We start from the raw sequence: 26,672 nt of genomic DNA, 5'->3' as shown, positions 1-26,672 counted from the left end.
TTAACGCCTTCTCGAAACAGTTTTCAACTTCATTTGAATTCTGTACCCGTTTGTGTTTTTATCTTAATTCTGCTGGGTTCTTTGCTAATTGGTGTTAAATTTGGTTCCACACCCATTTGAAATTTATCAGAACTTAAACGGGTGTTTGAATTGGGCTCTAGTATCTGGGTTGTAATTTGATCAAAATCTATAATAAAGCTATCCAGATCTTCTTCCAGTATTAACTCTGGTAACAGATTCAGGTTATGATTGCATGGTGCGCTCGATATATGGCCATTTTTGATGGATGACCTACGTGCTTTTCATTATGCTGTCTTGTAGTTAAAGCATGCTTTAATTAAAGTAAAGAAGAAGTAAAGCGCGCGCCCTACGTAAAGCAGCACGCCCAAAAACATGCAGCTGGAGAATCTATACCAATCTTTGTCGGTCGGATATCTATCCTCTACTCCATCCACATTCGTCATTGATAGATAGTCCAACGACTTATAAAATTTATAGATCGAGGAGTGATTTTTTTTCTCCCATCTTCTAGTTTCTTCAAATAATCAAGCAGTCTGTTCTTTTTCTCGACTCTCGACTTTCTTGAGTAGAAATCCATGGCTCAGTTTCTTACCTTTGCTGCCCAGGAAATGCTGAAGAAAGTGGCTTCACTTGCCACTCAAGAGTTCACTCTTTTATGGGGATTCAAAGGAGAATTAGCAAATCTGCGTGAGTCGCTGCTCTTTCTTGAAGCTGTGCTACGAGATGCTGAACAGAAGCGACAAGATCAGGACGAGGCTGTGAAGCTCTGGTTGAAGAAGATTGAAGACATAGCTCATCTTGCCGATGATGTGTTGGATGACTACGGATATGAGCTTCTTCGGCGTAAGGTGGAACTGCGAAACCAGATGAAGAAAAAGGTGCAAAACTTTTTTTCCGTCTCCAATCCCATCTTTTTTCGTGTTAAAATGACACATAAAATTAAGAAAATCAACACATCTTTGGAGGATTTGGGTAAAAGGGCAAGTGGTTTTGGGTTTGTTGCTAGGCCTTCCATAGAGGCAACAAGCTCCTATGATAGAAGAATTGATAGGGAAACCTACTCTGAGTTCAAAAAAGATGAAAGCAATATTATTGGAAGGATGTTGTGGAAGATATATATAGTGAAAGCCTTGACCAACTCAAACAACAGTCAAGAAAATGATCTTTCAGTTCTGGCCATTGTGGGAATGGGGGGACTTGGGAAGACCACTTTGGCTAAATCAGTATATCATGATGATAAGATAAAGCAACATTTCCAAGAAAATATATGGGTTTGTGTGTCTATCCCTTTTGAAGTCAACTCAATTTTAAGAGGGATCTTGGAGTCTCTTAAACCTGAACATGCTGCGGCGCAAACTAGAGATGCAATATGTAGAATTCTTAAAAAGGAGTTGAAAGGGAAAAAGTATCTTCTTGAGCTCGATGATGTTTGGAATGAAAATTCTCAAACATGGGAAGAATTGATCAGTTGCTTGGTAAATGTCACTGATACCCAAGGAAGCAGCATCCTTGTCACCACCCGTAATAACAAAGTTGCAAAAATGGTGGGTACTCTTCCTAGGCATGATTTGAAAAAACTATCAGACGATGAATGTTGGCTTATATTGAAAGACAAAGCAATTTCAATTGGGGGTGTTTCTATCACTGGAGATCAAGAAAAAATTGGAAGGAAGATTGCTAAAAAGTGCGGAGGTGTACCATTAATAGCAAAGGTATGTAATTACATAATTGAACAATTCAAAGTTTTAGTTTTCATGCTTTCTACTTATTCTTATTGATTGATTAGAAAATTTCTAAAAATATAAGAGCAACAAGAAGAATCATGCAAACCACTTTATGTAAAAGGAAAATATATTGCGTAAGCCTTTCAGTTTAGGAAGTTACAAATTTACAATCAAACTACCTAACTCTTGGAAACAAAGAAATTTAGAGAACTCTTAACTGGCAGAAATATAATTTTAGAGAGGGTTGGAGAACACGCCTGGTGTCGTCAAGCGAGAGTGATGCTCCGTCCGGCGGTGCGTCCTTGGGTTGTCTTCGTCGGACGGGCCGATGATGGTTCTGTGCACTCTGGGGAGGGTTTCTGGCTAAGACGTGGCCTAGGGCAGGTGGATGGTGGTTGTCTCCCGAGTTGGACAGAGCGATCTCGATTTGTCCTTCACGGGTTGTGGGCGAGCGCAGGTGAGGAGCAGCGGTAAGGCGCGGTTGGCCGGCAGCGAACTCTGGAGTCATCAATGCACCAGAGATCTGGGCGATGGCAGCGACTTCAAGCTCTGGATAGAGTCGATCCCAAAAGGGATCTGTTCAGCCTTGGGATCCAGTCGCTGTTGTCATAAGGACTCGATCTGTGGTATAGCGATGCTATGCGGTGGTGTGGTGTGGCAAGGCGGTGGAGTGGTGTTGCGTTGCGGCGGTGCGGTGGAGCAAGAGTATGGTGGCAGCGATGGCTGCCTATGTCGCTAGAGGTCCTTATTGGGGAGAGTGGTGATTGGGCCAGGCCTTTGGTCTTGGGCCCTTGCTGGTTGTGCTTTGTTTTTTGTTGGTTACGGTTTAGTTGTTATGTTTATTTAGTTGTTTTGTTGACAATAAGTCTCTACCATGTTTGGGTAGGGCGAAGTGGGCCTTGTGCCGGTCTGTGCACCTTGTGTGCCTTGTCTGCTCTAGGTAGGTGGCGAGTTCCTGACTTTGTCAAATTGCCACTATTTCCCTTCAGTTTGCACATGATAATAGTTGAAGCATCTTGTAAGGATTCACCCTCCCATACCCTACCTACCAACCTAAAACTCTAACCTTGGTGGGAATATATCTCACATTTAGATTGCAGTAGAGAAATTTGTGACAATAAGATCATCTTCCATTTAACGCTAACTAGTAACTAATATATTTTGCTACACTATTATTTTGTACAAACCTAACTTATTTGCTCACCAATTTTACTATAGGTGTTGGGAAATATGATGCGTTCTAAAATGTGTGATGAATGGCAATCAATTTTGGACAGTGGTATATGGGATTTACCAGAGGAAGAAACTAGAATATTGATGATTTTGAAATTGAGTTTTGATGAATTGAAGTCTCCATTGTTGAAACAATGCTTTGCATACTGCTCCATGTTCACCAAAGATTTTGAATTTGAAAAGGACGACCTTATCCAACTTTGGATGGCTCAAGGATGGCTTCACCCTTCTCCCAACCAAAATAATTTAGAGATGGAGGACAAAGGTAACGAGTATTTTAATATTCTGTTGCAAAACTCATTTTTTCAAGATGTGAGAAGGGATAACTATGGTGACATAATCACATGCAAGATGCACGATCTTGTTCATGATCTTGCTGAACGTGTTTCAAAGTTGAAGTACTTGCACTCCCTATTTTCAAATAGAGCGGTCCTTGACAACGTACAACTCACCTGGATTTAAAGCTCTATGTGTTTTAAATTCATACAAGGCAGACATTCAGAGTTGACAGATTCAATTGGAAAGTTAAAACATTTGAGGTATCTAAATGTTATGGAAACAAAGATTAAAGCATTTCCAAGATCTTTGGGTTAGCTTTATAACCTTCAGACATTTAAAATGTATGATCACCTTGAAGCATTCCCAAAGGAAATTGCAAATTTGATCAACCTGCGACATATTTATTTTGGTACACATGTGAAAGTTCCAACTGAAGTATTAAGGAGATTGACTAATCTCCGATCATTACCTTTTGTAAAGATGGACAAGGAGACGGGTCCTCAAATTGGGGAATTAGGTGGCTTAAACCATCTGAAAGATAGCTTATCCATTTGTAATCTAGAACATACAAGAGATCAAGAAGAAGCAGAGAAAGCAAATTTAGTGGAGAAAAAATATCTACACAAGTTAACCCTTACATGGGAGTATAGTGGGCCAAGCAGCAGTGCTAACAGTGACGAAGTTATACTTGAAGTCCTGCGACCACATTCTAATCTGGAATTTTTGAAGATTTATGGTTTCATGGGTGTTAAATTTCCATCATGGTTATTGCTATCCAACAAATTGAAAGAGATTGAATTACATGGATGCAACAAATGCGAAGGAGTCCTAGTACTTGGCCATTTGCTCAATCTTGTACATGTAAAGATGAACAGGATGCAGAACATGAGGTGTTTGGGATATGAGTTTTATGGTTATGATCACGCTTCTGATGATATAGAGGTTTTGTTTCCTGCATTGAAAACATTACATATTGAGGAGGCAAGAAAACTAATTGAATGGAATGAAGTGTCAACAGAAAGAGTGATGGTGTTTCCTTGCCTTGAGGAGGTGACCCTGACTGGTTGCTACCAATTGAGAAGTGCTCCTAGTCATTTTCCATCTCTGAAAAAGTTGGTGATTAAAGGCATGAATAGCGGAGGCATTCCAATAGCAAGTATTCTAAGCAATAGTCTGACCACTCTCACTTCTCTCGAAATAAGCAATGTGAGGGGACTTGCTTGTCTGCTGGAAAGGTTGTTAGAAAATAACCAGAATCTTTCATATATGGAGATAGAGTATTGTTGGGAGTTAACTTGTATTGGTCCTCCCCAATCACAAGGGTATGAGTACTGCTGCGCGTCTCTTCAGGAATTGAGAATTGGTGGTTGTCCTAAGCTGACGTGTTTACCAACGGGTTTACCTATACCACTCTCTCTTGAGAAGTTGGAGATAAGAAATTGCTCCAGTCTAGAGTGCATCCCAATCATCCCTGAGCACGGTGGTCTCCCATTTCTACGTTAATTGGAGATCCATACATGTCCTCAGTTATCCAGTCTACCTGATGGGCTACAATACTGCACATCTCTTCAACATTTGGAAATACGGAGCTGCCCAAAGATAACGTCCGTTCCAATTTCATCTGAGGGCCTCCCATCCCTTGCTCGACTGCAGCTTTGGCGATGTCTTGAATTATCAAGCCTACCGAGTGGACTAGGCTGCTGCACCTCTCTTGTTCATTTGTCAGTAACAGAGTGCCCTAAGGTAACATCCATTCCAATTGACAGTCTTAATACAACCCTCCGACACTTGGCTGTAAGTAATGTAGAGTCTCTTCCAATTTTACACGGCGGTTTCACATCCCTCTGTCAATTGGTAATCCAGAGATGTCAAAGTACACAAGTTGATCTGCAATTTTCTGCCTCTCTTCAGGCGTTGGAAATAAGAAACTGTCCTAATCTAGAGAATGTTCCAAGTTTAGACAAGCTCACATCCCTCCGTCAATTGAGGATTACTGATTGTTCCCAATTAAAATGTCTACCTAGTGGGTTAGCAATGGCATCCCCACACGTATTCACAAGTCTCAAGAAATTGATACTTGGTCGGTTTTGGAATGAGCTGGATTCATTCCCTGCTTTTCAGGTTCTACCAAAACTTGAATCATTAAGGATCGTAGGGTGGCCTAAGCTTAAGTCTCTGCCTGAATAAATTCAACGCTTCACGTCTTTGACTGATTTGTGGATAGAGGACTTTGAGGGAGTGGAGGCTATTCCAGAGTGGTTGGGAAACCTTGCATCTCTTCACTCCTTAGATATTTGGAGTTGCGAGAATCTGATGTATCTACCTTCCATCCAAGCTATGCACCACCTCATAAAATTATATCAGCTAGAGATAGCCAATTGTCCCCTATTGAGCGAAAGATGTAGAGAGAAGAGCGGCCCAGAGTGGCCCAAGATTTCTCATATTCGAGACACTCAAGGTAACTCCTTTTCTTTTCTTTGTTTTCTATCGAGTACTGTGAAGTTGTATGCCTCTTTTTTTTTTTTCTTTTTATGTTTATATCACAAAAAGAACCAATGCCAAGAATGCTTTGGTTCTTTCTTGTTATTCTCATCTCTGCTAGTTGAATAATTAGTCAATTTAGTTGATTTAAACTTACAAATTTGTGAGAGAAAAATAACTCTTGAGTTTTTTTTTTTTTGATACGAAAATAACTCTTGAGTTTCTCTAGTTATTTACAAAGTCATTTTTGCTTTGAACATACTATATATCTAGACTCTGGTTATTCCCTTCTAAAGTAAAGCCATGACTTTTGTTTCTGCAGCATCTCTAAAGAAATCAAAACTTGTATACCCTTATCCCTTTTTTGGTGTGTCCATAACTTGTTTTTTATTAGTTTGGTGAGACAGGGGCTTGCATGGACCCTTTTTTGTGAAACGCCAAGAATAAGAGCTGTCTGCTAGTATGAGTCAAGTTGGAATTGCTTGAAGTTTTGCAGTAATATGTGCAAGAAATGTAACACCTTCTAGTCTTTTCCAATGTTTTCCTCTAGCCTCTCACTGCTCTGTCAATTCCATATCTGCTTCTCACTACTCTGTCGATTCCATATCAGCTTACAACTACATTGTATCTGCAGGAGCATCTACAATTCAATATCTGCCTCTCACTACTCTGTCGATTCCATATCAGCTTAGAACTACATTGTATCTGCATGGGCATCTACAATTCAATATCATCTCTTTATCAGCATTGCAAGATTTGGTCCTAATTAAGGGAAATTGGAAAAAGGCGGTTTGATGCTCTTGTGTTGTTGTTAAATGTATTCATAGCCACTCCAATTGCTACAGGTATTGATTCCTCTTTGTTAAATTCAGAAGAAAAATTCACTCCACTCCTTACCTTTCTTGACATGTATGTTGAGTTGCAAACATTTTGATTTAGCATTTATACATTGTTTATTACATTACATATATATTGTTTTATGGATCATAATTGGAGAGTACAAAGACGATATGTTAGTTTTGAATACTTGGATTTAAAATCCATATCTCAAGGGAAAATCTGGTTGGATTAACGGAGATGATATTTCTCAACTTGGATTGGAACCCTAAGCAGTAATTCTACAAATGCAAAATTGTTCAAAATACTATACAATTGCTTGTTGAGAAATTCATTTAACCCAAGTCACTCTTCTAAAGCTATATATTTTTTGTTCTAATGAATTTTGAAACTCTAAATAGAATAAACCATGTTTATGCCCTGTTTCTTTTATCTGCAGCCCTGACCATAGATCCTTTTGTTTCTCTTTTTATAATGACCAAAGTTCTTTTAATTTGTTTCTTGATATAGGTGTTGACAAGGTTTGATTCTAGTCATAACTCACAACTCACTAGTAGAATTTACTGATCGCTGGAAGTTTCTCTATGAAGCAAGGTAGGTTAAGGTTGACCTTCTTAACATTCCCAATACACTTTTTAAGTGGTTCTCTGCTGCATTTTTAATCAACAAGTGATGAAACAACGGAATACATATAAATTGGTGAAGCGTATGTTGTCAAACATTACTAGCTAAATTTATTGAAAGCACAATAGAGTATGTTTTGAGTTTGTCTTGCATGTCACTACACATGAGATTATGAGAACTAAGCGAGGTAGGTCTTTTAATTGAAGAGCTTGCTCTTATTTCTATGCAGGAAGTGGTTAAAGCTAGCAGAGCATATATTGGCCATGATAGATTCAGTTATGGCCTTAATGATAGTTTGGGGGATTTTGATGAGCACAATTTATTTGGATGTCTTGATTTTCAAAGGTAAAATGGTCTTCTTACATCTATTTTAGTGCAGATAGAATAAAGGTTAAGATAACATGCCTAAAAGGGATGCTAGTACTATATGACATTCCGCCTTGCAACTTTTTAATTTTTATATAAAATAAATGCAGTTTGTGGGCAGATTCAGGACCTGATGACTCTTCCTTGGTGCCAAGCCAAGCAGTGAAACCTTTTGGTTTGTGTCTTCAAACTGTTCAATAGGAACTTTTAATGGCTTGCAGCTTGAAGGTCTGCCCAAATTTTTTGTTCCTGGCTTGTCAAGACTTAAGACAACATCGAATGTGCGCAAACATGGTCCTTGTTATTTTCCAGCAAGACTATGGAACTTACAATGTGGAGCATTTGACCAGTTCTGTTGTACTATAGATCAACTTTTATCATTCTACTTTGTGTCTTTTCTTGGGGATTTCTCTAACTCTTTGAATTTTCTTAGTTTGAAGGAAGACATTATGGTTTCAAAGAGTCACTGGAGTTAGCTTTTAGAGAGATATTGGAAGCTGGTTGAAAACATATCGGGTTGCTGGTTCATCATTATGTTTCCAATCCTTATCTCCAGGTGGCTTGACAGTTCAGATTTTATGGAAGAATTGTTTGTCAATCATTCTCCATTCTCCAAAGAAAACAACCAAGTTGCAGATGCTTTTGCAGATTGGTAGGTTTGTCTAAAATAAAAAAATATGCACTTTTGGAACTTTTCTTTCCCTTGTTTATTGTCCCTTTTTGCATTATGTGTTCTGTTGAGGAATGTTGACTTTTGGTGTGCCTGTCAAACTAGAATTAGTTCTATTGTTGTAATAATAGGAGAGAAGGTTCTAGATTTCCAATTCAAGTTAGAATAGGAATATATCCTTGTATTCCAAGAAATTGTACTTTGTAATCCCTATATATAGGGCTCTTATTATCAATGAATGAACACTCAATTCTCTCATCAATCTCTCTTGCATTCCAATATCCTAAAACACGTTATCAACACGAGCCCTATAAACCAAAACCCAAAAATCAAAATAATTCCCCCCCTCCCCGTTAGCCTCGCTACTGTTGCCCCTAGCCCACGCTAGCCTCGCCTGCCCCTGCAGCCCAGCGAGCCCCCTCGCCAAGCTTACTAGCCTCGCTAACTCCTATAGCCTCTGCGCCACACCTCACTGCTAACCCCTGCACGGTTAGCCTCGCTGCCCCTGCAGCACTCCTGCACCTAGCTCCGCATGCCTCACACCTACACCTCACCTACCCCGCATTTGCTAGCCCGCCTACACACGCAAGACCCCTCGTACACGCTGCACTACTAGCCTCGCACAGCCCCCGTCAGCCTCGCCTCACTTTTGCACATGTCAAACTTCCAAGTTTTCAAGGTTTCAAGCTCCAAAATTACATTAAAGTTCCTGCTTTCCATACTTTAATTTTTTTTCTTTTTTTTCTAAAAGGACTTGCAACCTCCCTTTTTCTTCATCCCACCTTTCTGTAATATGGGTTCGATTCTCTAAAAGTGGAATCGTGGGGATTCAAGCTATATATGAACTAAGAGCGTTCGTAATCTTCGGACTAAGAGCGTCCATAAGCATCGATTTTTGACCATATAAACATCATTGTTTATGTCTAATCCAAATATTTTTGGAAATAGATTTCTGGGTAGCATAACTCATAAATCTTATTATTAGTTGTCATAGAAGCTTTGACTCCGAAACTAATATATTTCTCTTCTTCTTTTCAGGATGTTGAATGAACCAAGGCTCAACTTCCCCATGCTTGACTCAACAGGCTCGGAGTACTACAGTTAGGTAACCGATGTTGAGAACTATCTCACTTCAAAGGGATATTACCCATAATTCAGGCACCAAACCCGGACCTCATATTTAAGCCGATGGTTACAAAGCATGCTCAAGCACTCATCTTGATGTGACGCCACATGGATAAATCACTCCGACTGGAGTATATGTCGATCAAAGATGCAAGAGAATTATGGGTGGTGCTACAAGAGCGTTTTGGCAATGTCCAAGATTCCCTCCTCCCTGACTTGTAGGTTCAATGGAACAATCTGCGCATCGCCAACTTCAAGTCTGTCGCTGAATATAATTCAAAAGCTCTACGCCTTAAATCTATGTTGGGGTTCTGTGGACACCCAATCACAGAGCAAGAGCTAATTGAGAAAACTCTCTCCACCTTTCCTGTCTCAGCACTTTTGGTATCAAAGCAATACAGAGGTGAGTACAACATTGGACGGATCACGAGGTTTAATAAGCTAATCAATGTTATGTCTGTAGTTGAGAAACATGATAACATCCTCGTGAAGAATTAGAATTCAAGGCCCGTTGGAACTAAGAGCGTTCACAAAGCGAATTATAATGCACCCAAAGAAGGGCGCAAGGAGTGGAACCCTAAAGTTAAGGGACAAAACAGACGTGTGGATCCATATGACCGCCCTAAAAAGGAAGGTAACTGCCAAACTGGAGCGAGATCTCGTGGCAACATTGCACATCGTGGGAGAGGAGGCTATGGCCGTGGTGGCTCCACTATGGGTCGAGGTGGTGGCTTCAACCCTCCTAGGAGACGTCCACAACGTGCACCTCAACTAAAGGGAGGCAACCACAATGACTTGTGTCATCAATGTGGATCAAGTGAGCATTGGTTCAAAAAATGCAAGGCAAGCAACAAGTTAGCTGCATAATACAAAGCATATAGGGATCTGAGGGAGCAAGAAGTGTACCTTGCCACAGAAGAAGATGATAGAGATGACAATGACGTCAATCTCACCATAGTGGACTTCAAATCTGGCGAAGAAGTGCATAAAGATGTCGCAGATTTTGATTGGTGTAGTCCTTTTATTTTTTTCAAGAATTATGTAATGGCAATTATGCCTTAGTCAATAAATGACATTTTTTTTTTAACTCTATCTCAACTAGGCTTATCCAATTAATTGTGATGTCTAGGAAATGTTTGAACTGAGAGAACGGTTTTACAAGAGAGCATAGCTCCACCAAAATCTCGACTTACCTTACATGGTCACAACCAAATTGGAGTTACCAAACGGATTGAGTGACAACAATTTGTCTAAGTTTGATTTTTATTTTGGATTACATTTTGGTCAAGAAAGTTTGATGTCATCATTGGCTATTTTTATTAATAAAGTATCGATTTATTTTTGAATGTCTTGGACATATTTTGATTTGGATTAAATTTTGTTTAGTTCCTGTACTATCACGTTGTCATCGGTTCAGTCCCTGACATTCTCAATTAATCTGAAAAGTCCCTAACGTCACAATTTTCATCTGATCGGTACACTCCGTCCAATTCCTCCGTTTGTAGGCTTATATAGGGTTTGCGTGATTGAAAATGGACAGAAAAAATATGGATATAATATATCCAACCAAACAAGCAAAGATCATAAAGTTATATTTCACTGGCTATTTCAAGACTCAAGTGCCTGCAACGCTTTTATTTTGTCTCTTAAGTAGACGTTACCATATATTTTTTTCTTCCACAATAAAAAGTTACCAACGGGGCTGATCAAGATGCGTAGTTTTTACATGGCCCAATATTTTTCTTTGGGTAAAAGTTATAAATAGTTATTGTGGTTTGGAGTGATGCTCAAAATTAACCTTGTAGTCTAAAAATATTTAATTTTATCCTTATGGTTTGCGAAACTTATTAATATTGGTCCAAATGCTATTTTTGAAAAAAAAAAATCCTCATGTGCAAGGATAAATTTGTCATTTCAATTTAAAGTAGTAAAAGAAATTAAATGAAATAGCATTTGAAAAATGAAATAAAAAATTGAAGGTTGTGGAATTCTGATTTTTTAAATTTCTTTTTAATTCTTTTCCTATAAAATTTCTAATTTATTTTATTTTTTTATTGAGATGACAAACTTATCCTTACACATGACTTGCACATAGGAAAGTTTTTGTCAAAATTAGCTTTTGGACCAACTTTGATCAATTTTGCAAATCACAAGGGTAAAATTAAACATTTTGAAACCACAATGTCAATATCGAGTATCACCCCAAATCACAGGGACCATTTATAACTTTTTCCCTTTTTCTTTTGGTAAATTATTGATTCGATAATGTATCAATTAAGATAGATTCTTGAACCCAAAAAATTCATAATGAACCTAGGGGAAATATTCAACCTTCTAGGGGTTTATGGCAGGGGACTCTATTTCTCCTTACCTCTTCTTGTTGTGCGCGGAGGTTTTTTCAAGACTTATCATGAAAGCTGAGGGAGATGGGCTCTTGCATGGGATTGAAATTTGCACCGGTGCGCCGTGTATTTCACACCTTTTTTTCACCAATGATTCTTTTATTTTTTTTTCCAAGCAGAGACGTTTGAGGATGCACGGGTTTTGAAAGAGATTTTAGAAGTGTATGCTAGTTGCTCGGGACAGCTTGTGAACTTTCAGAAAAGTAGCATTGCCTTCAGCAAGAATGTCCGGAGAGATAAGCAAGATGATCTTGCTGCGGCTCTTCAAGTGGAAAGGGTTGAAAAACATGATATGTATCTTGGGGTCCCCATTGATATTAGCTATTCCAAGACAGATGCTTTTGTTTTTTTTTTAAAGAACGCATCAAGAAGAAGACTAAAGGTTGGCATGAAAAGTGTCTTAGCACGGCTGGGAAGGAGATTTTATTAAAAGCCGTTGTGCAATCGATTTCAACGTATGTCATGAGCTGTTTTGAGACTTCGGTACACTTGTGTAATGAGATACATAGCTTGATGGAAAAGTTTTGGTGGGGTGCAACGGAGGAGGACAAGAAGATACATTGGTTGTCTTGGGAACGTTTGTGTTCTCCAAAATCTGAAGGGGGATTGGGATTTCGAAATATGCATCACTTTAACCTTGCTCTTCTAGCTAAGCAATGTTGGCGTCTGCTTCAGAATCCTACCTCACTTGCTGCACGACTCTTGAAAGCTAGGTATTTCCCACACTCTGATTTCATGCATGCTTCGATTCATGGCGACTTGTCTTTCGCATGGAGAAGTATTATGAATGGTCAGGAAGTGTCACGCAGGGGTTTGAGGCTTAAAGTTGGCGATGGTTCCTCGATTAGAGTGTGGGAGGACCCATGGCTACCCTTACCATATCGTTTCAAACCTTTCTCAGCCCCTATGGTTGGTACGGAGGATTTTCTTGTGGAGGACCTTATTGATCTAGAGAGTAGTGAGTGGGCGATCCCTTTTATTCAAGAGATTTTTACGGATGTTAAGGCTAGCACTATTGCGAGTATACCTTTGAGTATCCGTGGATCGGAGGACAAATGGGTGTGGCATTTTGACAAGAGGGGAGATACAGTGTTCGAAGTGGGTATCATGTCTTTAGAACCATAGAAAACTTGCATCAGCGAGCTTCGACTTAGAGTGGCTCAAGAGGGGTTGCGGAGAAACACTGGTTGGACTTATGGAAAGCTAATGTTCCCCCAAAGGTTCGATCGTTTATATGGAGGTTGTGTAGGGGTATTGTTCCTAACCTGGTAGTTGTCTAGGAGAGGTGTCTCTCTAGATACAACTTGTGTCATCTGCAATAACCATGCTGAGGACGACTTGCATATTTTCAAAGTGTGTAGTATGGTTGAAGAGTTCTGAGAGTTTGGTCCATTGCACTTGCAGGTACGTAACCAACCTTCTTTCTCCTTAGTTGCATGGATTTTGCATGTGTGTGAGATTCTGTCCAATCATGAGAAAGACATTTTTTATATGATGCTATGGGCCATCTGGGTGGAGAGAAACTCTGTAGTGTGGAAGGGGTCCAAGTTCTGCCCATTGAATACGGCGACTTGGGCACCTAAGCTGCTTGCTGACTACCAAGTACCAAGCTATGCACACGATCAAACAAAAGAAGAAGGCTCGACAGAAGACCAAATGGCAGCTTCCACCTAGTGGAAGACTCAAGCTGAACATCGACGGGGCTTATCATGAAGCGTCTAGTAAGGGAGAAATTGGTGCCGTTATTAGAGATGATCTCGGTGTGTGTTTAACTGCAATTGTACGGCCCTTTTCCTATGTTAGATCGGCTCTACAGATGGAAATTGAAGCTATGTGAGCCGGCCTCCTTCTTATTATCCATCAAGGCTATGATCAGGTTGACATTGAGACTGATTGTGTAGCTGTGGTGACTGCTTTACAGGGAGATATGGAGGACCTTTCAGAGGTAGGTTGTATTATGGAGGATTGCAAAGCATATTTGCAAGCAATTCCCTCTTATTCTTTACAATCTATCTATCATGAAGCAAATGGTGTTGCACATAGGTTGACACACCTTGCTAGTGTTGATTATTTAGATGAGTAGTGGTTAGATGAGACACATGTGATTATCCAGGATATGCTCTATGAGGATTCTTATATTAGTACTCGAGGTTTAGGTATTATGTCCCCCTCGTTGTACAATCATCCTTTAAATAATAATAACGGGTGTGGGGCTGAGCCTCCCAGTTAGGCTGGGTTCCAAACCCCTTTAAAAAAAAAAATGAATTTTAGGTTAAATACTGTTTACTCCGTATACTTATAGGGTTTCATCGTTTCAATCTCTGACATTCGAATTTCATCTAAAAAGTCCCTAAACTCCCAATTTCCTCCCAATTGGTCCCTGCCGTCAAGCATCCGTAAAAAACTCCGTTATTTTCCCCTAAAAAGTCTATTATACCCTCAATTACTTTTTTAATCTCTTCCTTTTTTTTTATATATATATTTTTTTTACCTCTTCTTCTTCCGGCTCTTTCTGTGCATCTCCTCATCAAGATGGTTCCAATCCACAAACCTTCAAGAGGTGAAATGAAAAAAAGAAATAAAAGAGAGAGAGAAAAAAATTAAGTGAGGGCATAATAGACATTTCAGCAACTTTAACAAAAAATTTTGACGGCAGTGACCATGCCAATTGGGAGGAAATTGAGAGTTCAGAGACTTTTTAGGTGAAATTCAAAGGTCAGAGACTGAAACGATGAAACCATATAAGTATAGGGAGTAAACAGTATTTAATCCATGAATTTTCTTCCATTCATGTAGTATCTATTGATTGTGTCCTTTCAGAGCCTTGCACCAAAAATTCGTAAGGATTTTCTTCCATTCATGTAGTATCTATTGATTGTGTTTTTTTTAGAGTCTGCTCTGACAAAGTGTAAAATCCTCTTTTCAAACGAATTGATCTCCGACCTGTTGTGAGATTATAAACAAGATTTAATTTCATAATGAAGTTTGACTAATAAAAAAGAACAAAAAAAAAAAAGACAGAAAGAGATATATGATATAATTCTTCATGGTTCTTGTTAGGTTTTGTATCTAAAACAAATAAATTGGGCAAACAAAATAATGAAAATATTGTCAACTAGGGCTGGGATTTTAGCCCAGAAACCCGGAACCCGACCCGGAACCGGCCCGGGACCGGCCCGAACGGTCCGGGCCCTTAAAATTTTTTTGTCAGTTCTATAAAACCCGGCCCGAAATCATTATATAACGGGCCGGGCTCGGGCCTTAGATTTAGAAGAAAAAAAAAGCCCGAAGGCCCGAATCATGTATAATTGCATAGATTATTTTATCTTTTTTTTTTTTTTACAACTATTTTATTCTTTTCTCCCTTCTTTCTTCTCTGTTCTGACATTCTCCTCTTCTTTCTCTTCTTTCAAGAGAATCCTATCTCTTCTTGTTCCCTTTCTCCCCCTTTTTTTATTTTTTTCTTCTCTCTTCTTATCTTCTTCTTCTTCTTCTTTTCCCATACGCCTCCTTTCTCTTTCTTTTTCTTTTCCCTGCTCTTCCTAGTCCTCATTCTCCATCAGATCAATTGTAGATCATTAGAGACCCAGTACCCCTCTCACGCTCCCTCCCTTTGTAATTGAATGGTTCTTGGCTGGTTTTTTCACTTGGTCTACCACCTTCTCTCTGCATATGTTGAGATTCCTTTTCAACTGGTTTCATCCATCTCTCTTCTTGCTCCGGTTTTTTCACTTAGTCTAAGAACCCTTGTTCACATCAATCAATAAACTGATTATTTTGTATACTAATTGCTTATCAATACGGATAAACCCGACTTTGGAATTTGGATGGTGGTGGTTAGGCGGCTTTGGGGGCGGAGGAATTTGGGTTTGGAGCAGATCTGTTCTCAGATCTGGCTATTTTTTTTTTTTTTAGTTTTTTTTTTTAAGCCTTTTGGGCCCAAAAAACCCGAAAACCCGGCCCGAAAAAAACGGTCCGGGCCCAACTCGGTCCCAAAACTGAAAAAATGTTATTTAGGCCCGGCCCGAAAATTTCGGTCCGGGTCCGGGCTCTATAAATTTTACACGGGCCGGGCCCAATCCCAGCCCTATTGTCAACCATCAATAATGAACATACGCAATGACATAAATTGAAAACGACGTAATCTTCAAATCTGGAGATATGAATTGCAATGATGATTGTTGAGAAAACACTTCAGTTTTGAATTAGGTAGCAGAATCAATAGAAATGATACCTGATATACTTGATTATAGTAGGACTGAAACGGCCAAAAAACTCCAAATAAGACATTCACATACTCTTTTGCACAAATGATTAAGACTACAGTATTTAAAGAAAAACTATATCCACCAAAATGACCTATAATATAATTAAATTCTAAAATATTAACAAAGACACAAAATATGAATGGAGTCGTATTCCCGACTCTTGGTAAATGGATCTTATATGAAACATATCCTCCGGTCACGGATTCAAATTTGCTCACCATTTTTATTTTGTGGTGATATCACCACCCAATTAAAACTTGCCACGTTATGTAGAATTAATTTAATACTTAAAATTTATTTGTTTAATAAAACATCATAATTAACTATAATTATGTTTTATAACACATGACAGTTTTATATTGAGTGGTGCTATCACCACCAAAGTATTGGTGGTGAGCAAATTTGAATCCTCCGGTCACTTTAGCAACACTAAAATGATGTCAAAATACTTTGTGAGACACGAGATAAAATTTAGCCATCACGTCATTAATGGAAAGACTTAAAGCCCAAATATGTGGACTCCCAAAGGTAATCAAGCCCAATTTAGTGCCCATTGAGCAAAATACTATACACTTTTTATAGGTAATAACTCTTTGATATTTATGTCAATTTCAATATTTTTAAATTTTCAATTAAATTGTATATACTTCAACCATAAGATTAATCATGATATTTTTGTAAACGAGGACACTGGTTTTTGTCGAAACTGAAAGCATTTCACATCCTTACAGCGGGCGTGCTACTAGCCTCAACTGCCTTGTGAAGAAGACCAAATGCGCACTGGTATGGGTTGTGCAACATTTCTACTTTTTTTTTTTTTTTTGAACTGAAGATAATACATTAAAAAAAGGAACTAAGTACAACAAACAAACAGTGCTAAAACCCCTTCCCAAAACAAAGAGGAAAAAGGGGAGCTAACAACCAAAATAAACTTAGTATGAGCATGTCCTGCATCATACAAGAGAATGTGAGCAAAAGGAGGAAGGTGGAAACTGAACCCAATCAGCTGGATGCTAACTCCTACGAGCTAACAAGGCAACGTGATCTGCTGCCTGATTAGCGACTCTGCTGGTCCAACCCCAGCTAAACAAAACGAGATCAACTGTCAAAGCTCTGATATGATCCACAAGAGGCAACATAGCTCAACATTTCAACTATGAAAGACGATGTTTTTTCTTTTTTTTAATATATTAATGTTTTGCTCTATGCTTATTTTGTAACAATGGGTTCTATAATTCTACATCTTGATTTCATTTGTAACTAGTTGAATTGGATTAGGAGGAGATCTCCTCTCAAATAAAAGGACAAATGGTTAATAATTTCTATTTTTTTTTTTAATTAAACTTAAATCGGGCCTCAATATCATTCATCTTAAACCAAAATGGTTATCACATATTCTTTCGTTGTCACTATAGACAGACAAGAAGATGTGATGGTACCATGGTGATAACTAGGGAAATGTCACTCATTGAACATCCGATGCTTATTGATACTCACTAAAACTAATAAACCTGGAACTAAATAATTAAAAATGCACTAAACACATGTATGGTGCATAAGAGGACTCTCTTCATAGTCTTCTCCTTGAAGACTCCTATGCATAAAAAGGTCCAAGGCATCCTACTGACTCAGTTATCCGTGTCTAAACACCCTTGTGCAAACATTCACTACCTTCAATTTGTTCCTCACATACTTATCATTCACTTGGAAGTAATACTGAGGATCGGATAAATATCTACTAATTTTGCTTTATACATACTCAAAGCTTGATCTTAGAATTTTCTCTCCATAGGCACCCAATCCACCTCGAATAAGTCCTGAATCAGCACCAAAAAACTTATTTTCAAACAGATTAGGCTGGGGATTTGCAGGTGTCTTGGCATACTAGGCTGGCTTCCGCATTGCTATACATTCGTTAATCTGGAGACAAGAACTCAACGAAGAGATCTCAAATCCAGAAAACAAGGTTGGGCTCTTCATTGCTTTGGCTAAGTTCTCGGCTTTTACTTCCCTTATGACACGTGTCATCTCGTTAGTAGAGGTGGTCTGCCTCCTAGTTAGCTAAGTATTATCCTATTATAATTATGGCAAACATAACTTATATTTGGTTAATAATTTCTAATAATCTTGAGTACAAAATTCTTGATCACATATAACTCTAAACCCTAAGAATCTAAACCCGGAGTTTTCTCTCTACCATCCAATTGCTCGTCCGGCGGCCATCCTTGGTGGCGCGAGCCTTGAGCTTGTCAGCGTGACGTGGACCTCAAGCCTCGTCGATAAGATGAGGACCTCGGGCCTCGTTGAGACGATAGGACTCTTATGCTTTGTCTACGGGATGCAGGTGTCGCCGGACGGGAGCCTAGTCGAGTCTGTGCGCTGGAGGTGAAGGGAACCAGTTAGATCTCCTTCTCATCGATGATTAGAGGCAGTACGACATGTCATGGAGAAGCCTAATCGATGCTGGTGCGGGGTCTTCTGCTGGAGATGGCAGGACATCGCGGCTCATATGCTTCTTCATCTTGGCGGTGTTTCGTCCGGTCGTTAAAGATGGCAGGCGGGTCGGTGGCTGGCAGCTCAGTAGCAGGCAGGTTGGTGGGCCCGCGGCACTGGTTTTTCTGGCGAGAGGAAAGAGGCTGGGCTTCCATGCTTATCACACACGGGCTCAGTGCATTGGGCCAGGGTTTTGCCTAGCAGGCCTTATTAGTATTTTTTTAGTTTGTCTATTTTTCAATAATTCGATCCCTTTATTTAGGGAACCTATTGTTTTTAGGGAAACTATAAGTTTTTACCTTTAGGCCTTATTTACTATGGTATTTCATAGTGTGTAGGCTTGCTTAAATAAATGAGCATAAGAATATTCATTATGACATATCCACAGACTTTTTATCTACCCAAAGTTTGTAGAGGGAGAATATGTAATGACTTGTTTTGATTTCAGCATTTATATATATCGACATGATATTTAGTGAATAAATAATAAACTTGAGTATTGCGGGTTGTGGGTGCAACTGTAGTCCAAGCTGTTCAAAGTTTTTTTGTTCAAGGTTACGTCCTTCCCCACTTTAATTCCAATTTGATGGTTTTAATCCCTAAGGTGCCAGGGGCAGATTCAGTGTTACAGTTGCGTCCAATTGCTTTGGCGAATTTTTCTTTTAAAATTATCACGAAGATCATTGCTGACAGATTGGGAGTTATTGCTGGGAGAATTATTTCTCCAAATCAAAGTGCTTTTCTAAAGGGCAGGACCATTACTGATCCGATTATTTTGACCTCGGAATGCATAAACCTTCTTGATCGAGATTGTAAAGGTGGAAATATTGCCGTTAAATTCGATGTGCGAAAGGCTTTTGATACTCTTGACTGGGGGTTCTTGTTTCGGGTTTTGAGAGCTTTCGGTTTCTCAAATGTCTTTGTAGATTGGGTTAAGGCAATTCTAGAATCAGCTCACTTGTCAGTTCTTATTAATGGTTCCACAGAAGGGTTTTTTTCTTGCTCCCGTGGTGTGAGACAAGGTGACCCGCTATCGCCTATTCTTTTCTGCTTGGCTGAAGAAGTTCTTAGTAGGGGTTTATCCAAGCTAGTTGAAGATGGGAAGCTCGACTTGTTATCAGCTCCTCTTGGTATCATTCCTCCTTCTCACGTTCTATTTGCAGATGATATTATGGTCTTCTTACGAGGTACCAAGCGTTCCATGCGTAATCTAATGAGTTTCATGGATGAATACGGGTTGAATTCGGGGCAGCAGATAAATAAAGCAAAATCTCTGGTGTTTTTAGGGAAGTTTGCTTGTCGGCGGCGCTCTATAATCCGTAAAATTCTTGGTGTAAAGCAAGGGTCTCTTCCTTTTATTTATCTTGGAGTTCCCATTTTTCAGGGACGCCCTAAAAGAATTTATTTTCAAGCAATTGCAGATCGAGTACGATGCAAGTTATCTGCTTGGAAAGGCAATTTGCTTTCCCAAGCGGGACGTTTGCAACTTATTAACTCGGTGGTTCAGGGTGTTCTTGTCTATAGTTTTCAGATTTATGAATGGCCTCCAAACCTTCTTCATGATCTCCAATCATGGGTAAGGAATTTTTTCTGGACTGGTGATCCTCTCAAAAGAGGGATACCGCTAATTGCTTGGCGTCATTGCTGCAAATCTAAAGAGGAGGGAGGTCTGGGATTGCGGAATCTTTTTGAGACAAATCACTCACTTTTGATCAAAAGGTGTTGGGATGTCCTTTCTTCAACGTCGCCAACTGCCTCCTTATTGAGAGAACGGTTCCTAAAAGATGGTTTTCATCCTATAAAGTCTTATAAGAAGTCCTCGGTGTGGTTGGGCCTCAAGAAAGTTTGGCCATTGTTCGTCAATTCTCTCCAATGGTGCGTCGGGGATGGTCAGAAGGTTTCTTTTTGGCTTGATAATTGGTTGGGTGAGCCTCTTGCCTCTACTATTGAAATATGGGGTTCCATTCCTCCTCAGGCTAAGGTATGTGAGTTTATTATCAATTCTAATTGGGCTCTTCCAGCGGATTTCGTACATTCTTTTCCTCACACAGCTCAAAAAATTTATCAACTTCCCTTGCCTATAGAAGTTGCCTCAGATTCAGTTCATTGGAAAGGATCACCTTCAGGGGTTATAACAGCAAAGGAAGCTTTTAATTTCTTCTCGGATCATAATCCTAGTTGTAAGTGGGGTAAACTTATTTGGAATAGAGATATACAACCTCGTAAAAGCCTCGTTGTCTAGAAGGCTTTTCATAGGCGTCTGCTCACTGATGAGAATCTTCAACGTCGCGGTTTTTCTTTGGCGTCCTGTTGTACCCTATGTTGTAATCATGCTGAGTCTCTGCTCCATCTTCTCTTGCATTGCCCGCGAGTTATGGCTTTATGGAAATGGATTATGCTTCTTTTCTCTCATTCTTTTTCTCCTTGGAGCTCTGTGGACGATGTTTTTTTTGGGACTTTTGCCTCATCACTAACTAAGTCTAAACGACGTCTCTGGACCATAGTAGCCTGCACTTTGATTTGGTATATTTGGACCACTAGGAATCTGCTGCGCTTTGAGGACATCACATTCAATTTAATGCATGCCCAACGTCGTCAGCTTTTGGGACTTTTCAGAGAATCTGCAACTCTTTCTTTTCCTCCCAAACGAATGCATTCTTCTGTGACTATTTTCTCGGTACTTGGAGTTTCTCAGCTGTCAGCTAATGCTATTAGCTTCATTCTTGTGTTTTGGCGTCCTCCTCCAGCAGGATGGATTAAAGTTAACACTGATGGTTCTCTCAAGAACAATGGTAATGCAGGGTGCGGTGGTGTCTTTCGCGATTCAGGAGGATCATTTTTAGGGGCTTTTGCCTCTTCTATATCCTTTGCTAGTTCTATTGCCGCTGAAATTCTTGCAGTCATTGAGGCTATACAATTAGCTTCGACACGGCACTGGAACCATCTTTGGTTGGAGACAGACTCTACTCATGTGGTTCGTTTGTTAAACTCATTGCTGGATGTTCCATGGTTCTTACGAATTCCTTGGGCTAATTGTTTGTTATTGCTTAAACAAATGAATCTGAAGGTTTCCCATATTTATAGAGAGGGAAATAGCTTAGCTGATGCCTTTGCTGACTTTGGAGCAACTCATGTTTCAAAGCACTGGTGGTCTGAGGTACCTGATTTTGCTTCAGAACGATTTCGCCGTGATCTTTCTAGGCTTCCCTTCTTTCGGCAAGTTTAGTTTTTTTTTGAGAAAGATTTTGGCCTAGTCCCTCTTTCTCTTTTGTATTTTTTCTCTTTCATTCAATAAAATTTCGAGTAAGGGGACAGATTACTCCCTTATCTCGCTTCCAAAAAATAAAAATAAAATAAAAAATAAAAAAATAAAAAAATAAACTTGAGTACAATCGGTTTGTCAGGCTGGCCAATGAGAATAAGTCGCGTACACCCACTTATTTTATATCCCTATTGCCCCTGAAATTGTCCTTAACTACCGATAATGCCCTCAAATGTGCCACGCGTCGTTTTGCTATTAGAAAGCCTGACCATTCCGATGGTCAGACCGTGTGACCCAAGTTGTTCCCCATTCTGATATAGAGAGAGTCCAGTCACTGCAATTCGTCAGTGTTTGAATAGCTTTGTGGAACAAAAATCATGGGTGCTTTCAGAGTTCTAAGCAAGTCCCTGAGACATTACACACCCAAAGCCTCTATATTTCCAGAGAATTCAATCACTCCCAGGCCCAACAAATGGCTTTGCCGGACTCTGATTCTAGAGTCAGCACCCTCTCAGTCCGTCAACCTCCACAGGCTCTCCGACTCCGATTCCGGCAAGTTCAATTCCAGAGTATATTTCTTTTTCGTGCTTTATGTATTTATAGCTTATAATCCATAAACCCGGCCATTTGGGTTTTTTGGGGTGACAGGAATCGTTGAAGTTAGTTTGGAGAGACCCCAAGTGAGAAATGCAATAGGGAAAGATATGCTCAAAGGTTTGCAGAACACGTTTGAAGCTATCAGTAAAGATTCATCTGCTAATGTTTTGTTGATCCGCAGTAAAGTTCCCAAGGTGTTCTGTGCAGGAGCAGATTTGAAGGTAAGCAATCCAATTATAACTTTCTTAGAATCAATGCATGTATATGTATATATTTATGTATTTGGGGCATTCAAATTGATGTTTTTTGGTTATGTTTGTGACTCTCTTGATTTGCATTACATGAAAATATTTTATGCAACTGCCATTATGTAAAGGAGAAGTAATGGCTTTCTTGAATTGCTCACTAGTCAAATTGTTAATGCCTCTTAATTTGAGTGGCAGGAACGCAAGATGATGAGTGCAACTGAGGTTCAAGATTTCGTGAACAAGCTGCGTGCCACATTCTCATTTCTAGAGGTCATTCTTCGAGTTTTACCTTTGTGGTTTTCTGTAATTACTTGTTGTTAACGATAGCATTTAGAATGATAAGACTTGGAATATCTGTTTGAGGTGAGCAGTTGGTTCGAGTGTTTGACATAGCTAATACTAGGTATGCTCACTTGTGTTGAAGGGTAAATCGCTTCCTTCGCCTGCGATTTTCAAGATTTCTTGTTGCTTTTTCATCTTGTCATATACAGTATTTTATTAAAATTGTCTAATAGTTGCAGTCATCTGTAGTTCAATTCAAGTTTCAATGTGCTCTGTGTTCTGAGGTCGAAATATGGTCATCCTTGTACCGTAACTGTTTCAGATTCTTGACAATTGAAGAGAAAATAGGCTTTCTTTTCCTAAACCTAATTCCCAATGCACAATCTCGCTTGGTCCTAAAAGTCTAACAAAACTAACTCTAAAGTCCTCAAAAGAGTCCCTTTGAAGGATCTGCCTAAATTGGTATAATGGAGGCTAAAAAATTTAAGTCCTATATCTAAGCACCCAAAGACCATAGTTTGTAATATGTCTTAGATGTCTTGGTGCAAACCTTTTCTTTTCTTTTTTCTCTAAATCTTTCTTGACACTATCTTATTAGGTACTTCCCATTCCTACCATCGCTGTCATTGAAGGGGCAGCATTGGGTGGTGGACTTGAAATGGCTTTATCATGCGATCTTCGGATATGTGGTACTTCCATTTTTAACAGCAAAACCAATTGTGCTTATAAAATAACAGGCTGCATCAATGTGTTATAGTGACTAGACTCTGATTGCTTCCACCCTTATGGTTCAGGAGAAGATGCAGTATTGGGATTGCCAGAAACTGGACTTGCTATAATTCCCGGGTATGTGCTAAATTTTAATTGACATACTATAGCCCTTGCTGTTATCCTCATAGATTGTCATTGCACCCTGCATCTTATTTGACGAGGCATTTCTCCTTCAACTATATATCAGAGATTTTCATCACTAGACCATTTCTTATAACATAAGAGTTTCAACTTCTTATCCCAGACACACTGATTGTTTAGTGGCATCATTGATATTATTACCTTCTTGAACAAAGTTCTTTCAACTGAATTGCTTCTTATTTTATTCATTTTCTTTCTTATACCTTTTTTAATTTTTTTAGTTTCCTTTTTCATAAATGATCCATGCAGTGACAGATCAACCTCTCTTGATTACATCCTTTAACAGGGCAGGTGGGACTCAACGACTTCCTAGAGTGGTTGGAAGATCAATAGCAAAGGAACTCATATTGACTGGGAGGAAGATTGGTGGCAGAGAAGCAATGTCAATGGGTATTCTTACTTGGTAGCTGCTTTGGTTTTATTCCATTTCCCCATTGGCACTAAAATTGTACCTTAATACAGGTCTGGTAAATTACTGTGTCCATGCTGGTGAAGCTTATCTAAAGGCACTTGAAGTTGCTCGCAATATAAATGAGAAGGTATGAAATTACTTTACGATAGAGCTCCCCTTTTTTTCTTTTTGTCAAGTTACATAGAGATTGGTTGAGTATGCGCCTATAATTTAATATAGAAGGGCAATCAATTGTGAAATTTTGGCCTTCCAATGATAACTACAGTTCAAACAGTTCTATCATAGTGGATGTATATAATTGAAACTTCTTTACTTAGGTAAAGACTGAATACATACCTCCTGTTTTGGTGCATACTTTCAAACCCATGACCCCTACGTAACCCTAACCCTTTTCCTCATCCCTACCCTACAAATGCTTCTTTTAGTTTTCATGATCAAATGTATAACCCGTGCCCCACAACAGTAAGAAACAAGAAAAATCAACTCCAAAAACCAGAAAGAAAATATGACTCAAGTAAGCATTACTGTAAGTCATCATATTAGTTACAGGACAGTGCAGTTTATAAATCACTTTGCAATCATATTTATGTATCTAGTTTTAGCAGGGTCCAATAGCAATAAGGATGGCGAAAAGAGCTATTGACCAGGGACTTGAGGTAGATAGGGCATCAGCTTTGGCACTGGAAGAAGAATGCTATGAGCAGACCTTGCACACAGAAGATCGTTTGGAAGCCCTGGCAGCATTTGCTGAGAAGCGGAAGCCAAGGTATACTGGAAAATAAGATGGCAAATTTGCTATAATCTGTCTTGGGATGAGTTAGGTGGCGGGACAGAAATAAAATTAATTTTCAGGCAATGAGGAAATGACACGTTGTAGAGGCCCTTTTGTATATCATCAGTGTAACCTGCATGTTAATTTGAGGGGTCAGCGAAATAGTTGGTGTCTGTTAGGTGCGTAACCTCTTGCATTCGAGATGTTCGAATGTGTATTAGTGAACCAATAAAATTCAATATTTATGACTATGTTGTCAGGAATGATGTTCAGAGTCTATTTGAATTTTCATCCAGGCGTCCAATATCATGAATGCCCTTGCTTCTATTTGGATTCTTCTTGAGGAAGAGCTTATGTTATGACTGCCAAATACAAAAGATGCCACAAGACCTCACCAAATAACTATTTGGCCTCTATAGGGCTCATGTAGTCATTTTCTTCATTAGCAACGAGCGTGAAAACTTTCACAGCCAAAATTGACTTTAGAAATGAATCATTCTCATCATGAAACCAACTTTCTTGTAGAGTTGCTAGAACTTTCTTACTTTCGATCATTGCAAAGAATATTGACCCACAACCTCTATTACGGATGATCCAGACTCTTAGGATAACTTTGGAGCATGGTTCAACGCTCCTACACTATAATCCCATTCCCACAACCATTGAAGTGGCATTAACAGTACTCCCTACACTATGTCACAGTGTCTCACTGTTAGCATCCCATCTAGTCCAGGAGCTTTTTTAGAATGCATCTGAGGCTGAACAGCTTCTATTCGCTATTACCTATCTTTTAGAAGCAAGTAACCGAATACAGCTTGTCCTGTAAAGGAAACAAAATAAAACACAAAAGATATTAACTGATTTGTACTTTTATGCCTATGTACAAAACAATTGCAACTCTTCTTATCATATATATTATATTTGTTGTTTAAGTTGCTTCATATGAAAGTACTTGCATCTTGTCTGTTTATTGACCTGCTTCACTGAACTAATTATTAGTGTCATTTCAATTCTGCCCATCAGGACATAATCACCGTCTCTACTTTCATAAAATTCCTGCATTTTAGGGTGCTGATTGCTTATGTCCACAGAAGCAGTTTCCCCTTTTGCTTATTAGTCATCAACAAGTAATTCTTTTACCTGATAGACATGAATACTAAATCTTAGTTCAATATATAATATCCTAGTAAATCAAGCAGAACTCTAGTACTCTACAGTTTACATACAGATGATCAGCCTTTGACTGGAGAAATCAATTCTCCATAACTTTGTTATGGGCACCTTGAGAATAAATTACCGACGAATCAGAATCAGAACCTCCAACAAATCCACCAAACCACCCAATGCTAAATAAGATATTCTTATAAATCTAGAATCTTCATGTTCATAATGAGGGAAAACGACTCAAACTTCACCATGGAACTCTTTGGAGCCGTATCATCATAATATCTGGATAACCCTGTCTAAACACAAAGTTTTATACCCTAGATCACTTTTGGCCTTTCTATTAACTTTTTAGTCCCTTCAAAGTTAGTTACTGTTGAATTCATTCTGCAAGTTGAAGCTTTTGTAGACACTTTCCATGTCTCTTTTCTTCAGTTCAATCTTTTAGAAATACATCCAATACTGTTCATTTCGTTGTCTTTATAACTGTGTTTCCTTCA

The 26,672-nt window shown here is 39.1% G+C and overlaps 2 protein-coding genes across 2 annotated transcripts; both read left to right on the top strand.

Annotated features, from left to right (window-relative positions):
- Positions 1–407: 407 nt before the first annotated feature.
- On the top strand, positions 408–4,585 carry LOC112179334 (putative disease resistance protein RGA3). The gene is made up of 2 exons (XM_024317732.2): positions 408–1,733; positions 2,964–4,585. The coding sequence occupies exons 1-2, from the start codon at positions 597–599 to the stop codon at positions 3,438–3,440; spliced, it is 1,614 nt and encodes a 537-aa protein (XP_024173500.1). The 5' UTR covers positions 408–596; the 3' UTR covers positions 3,441–4,585.
- Positions 4,586–22,113: 17,528 nt separating this feature from the next.
- LOC112180857 (probable enoyl-CoA hydratase 2, mitochondrial) lies at positions 22,114–25,343 on the top strand. The gene is made up of 8 exons (XM_024319423.2): positions 22,114–22,337; positions 22,434–22,603; positions 22,826–22,900; positions 23,511–23,601; positions 23,707–23,758; positions 24,111–24,214; positions 24,287–24,363; positions 24,842–25,343. The coding sequence occupies exons 1-8, from the start codon at positions 22,163–22,165 to the stop codon at positions 25,016–25,018; spliced, it is 921 nt and encodes a 306-aa protein (XP_024175191.1). The 5' UTR covers positions 22,114–22,162; the 3' UTR covers positions 25,019–25,343.
- Positions 25,344–26,672: the final 1,329 nt, after the last annotated feature.

The sequence above is a fragment of the Rosa chinensis genome, chromosome 7, assembly GCF_002994745.2.
Source record: "Rosa chinensis cultivar Old Blush chromosome 7, RchiOBHm-V2, whole genome shotgun sequence".
Taxonomy (NCBI): domain Eukaryota; kingdom Viridiplantae; phylum Streptophyta; class Magnoliopsida; order Rosales; family Rosaceae; genus Rosa; species Rosa chinensis.
The sequence above is the reverse complement of the archived record's forward strand: the minus strand, read 5'-3'. Positions and strand labels throughout refer to the sequence as shown.

What these genes read in the sequence shown, in the direction of transcription:
- LOC112179334 (XM_024317732.2), top strand. Translation starts at nt 597, where the DNA reads ATGGCTCAGTTTCTTACCTTTGCTGCCCAGGAAATGCTGAAGAAAGTG. An exon ending in GTGTACCATTAATAGCAAAG is followed by an intron (nt 1,734 to 2,963) that starts GTATGTAATTAC and finishes ATTTTACTATAG; the next exon opens with GTGTTGGGAAATATGATGCG.
- LOC112180857 (XM_024319423.2), top strand. Translation starts at nt 22,163, where the DNA reads ATGGGTGCTTTCAGAGTTCTAAGCAAGTCCCTGAGACATTACACACCC. An exon ending in GGACTTGCTATAATTCCCGG is followed by an intron (nt 23,759 to 24,110) that starts GTATGTGCTAAA and finishes ATCCTTTAACAG; the next exon opens with GGCAGGTGGGACTCAACGAC. An exon ending in CTCGCAATATAAATGAGAAG is followed by an intron (nt 24,364 to 24,841) that starts GTATGAAATTAC and finishes TAGTTTTAGCAG; the next exon opens with GGTCCAATAGCAATAAGGAT.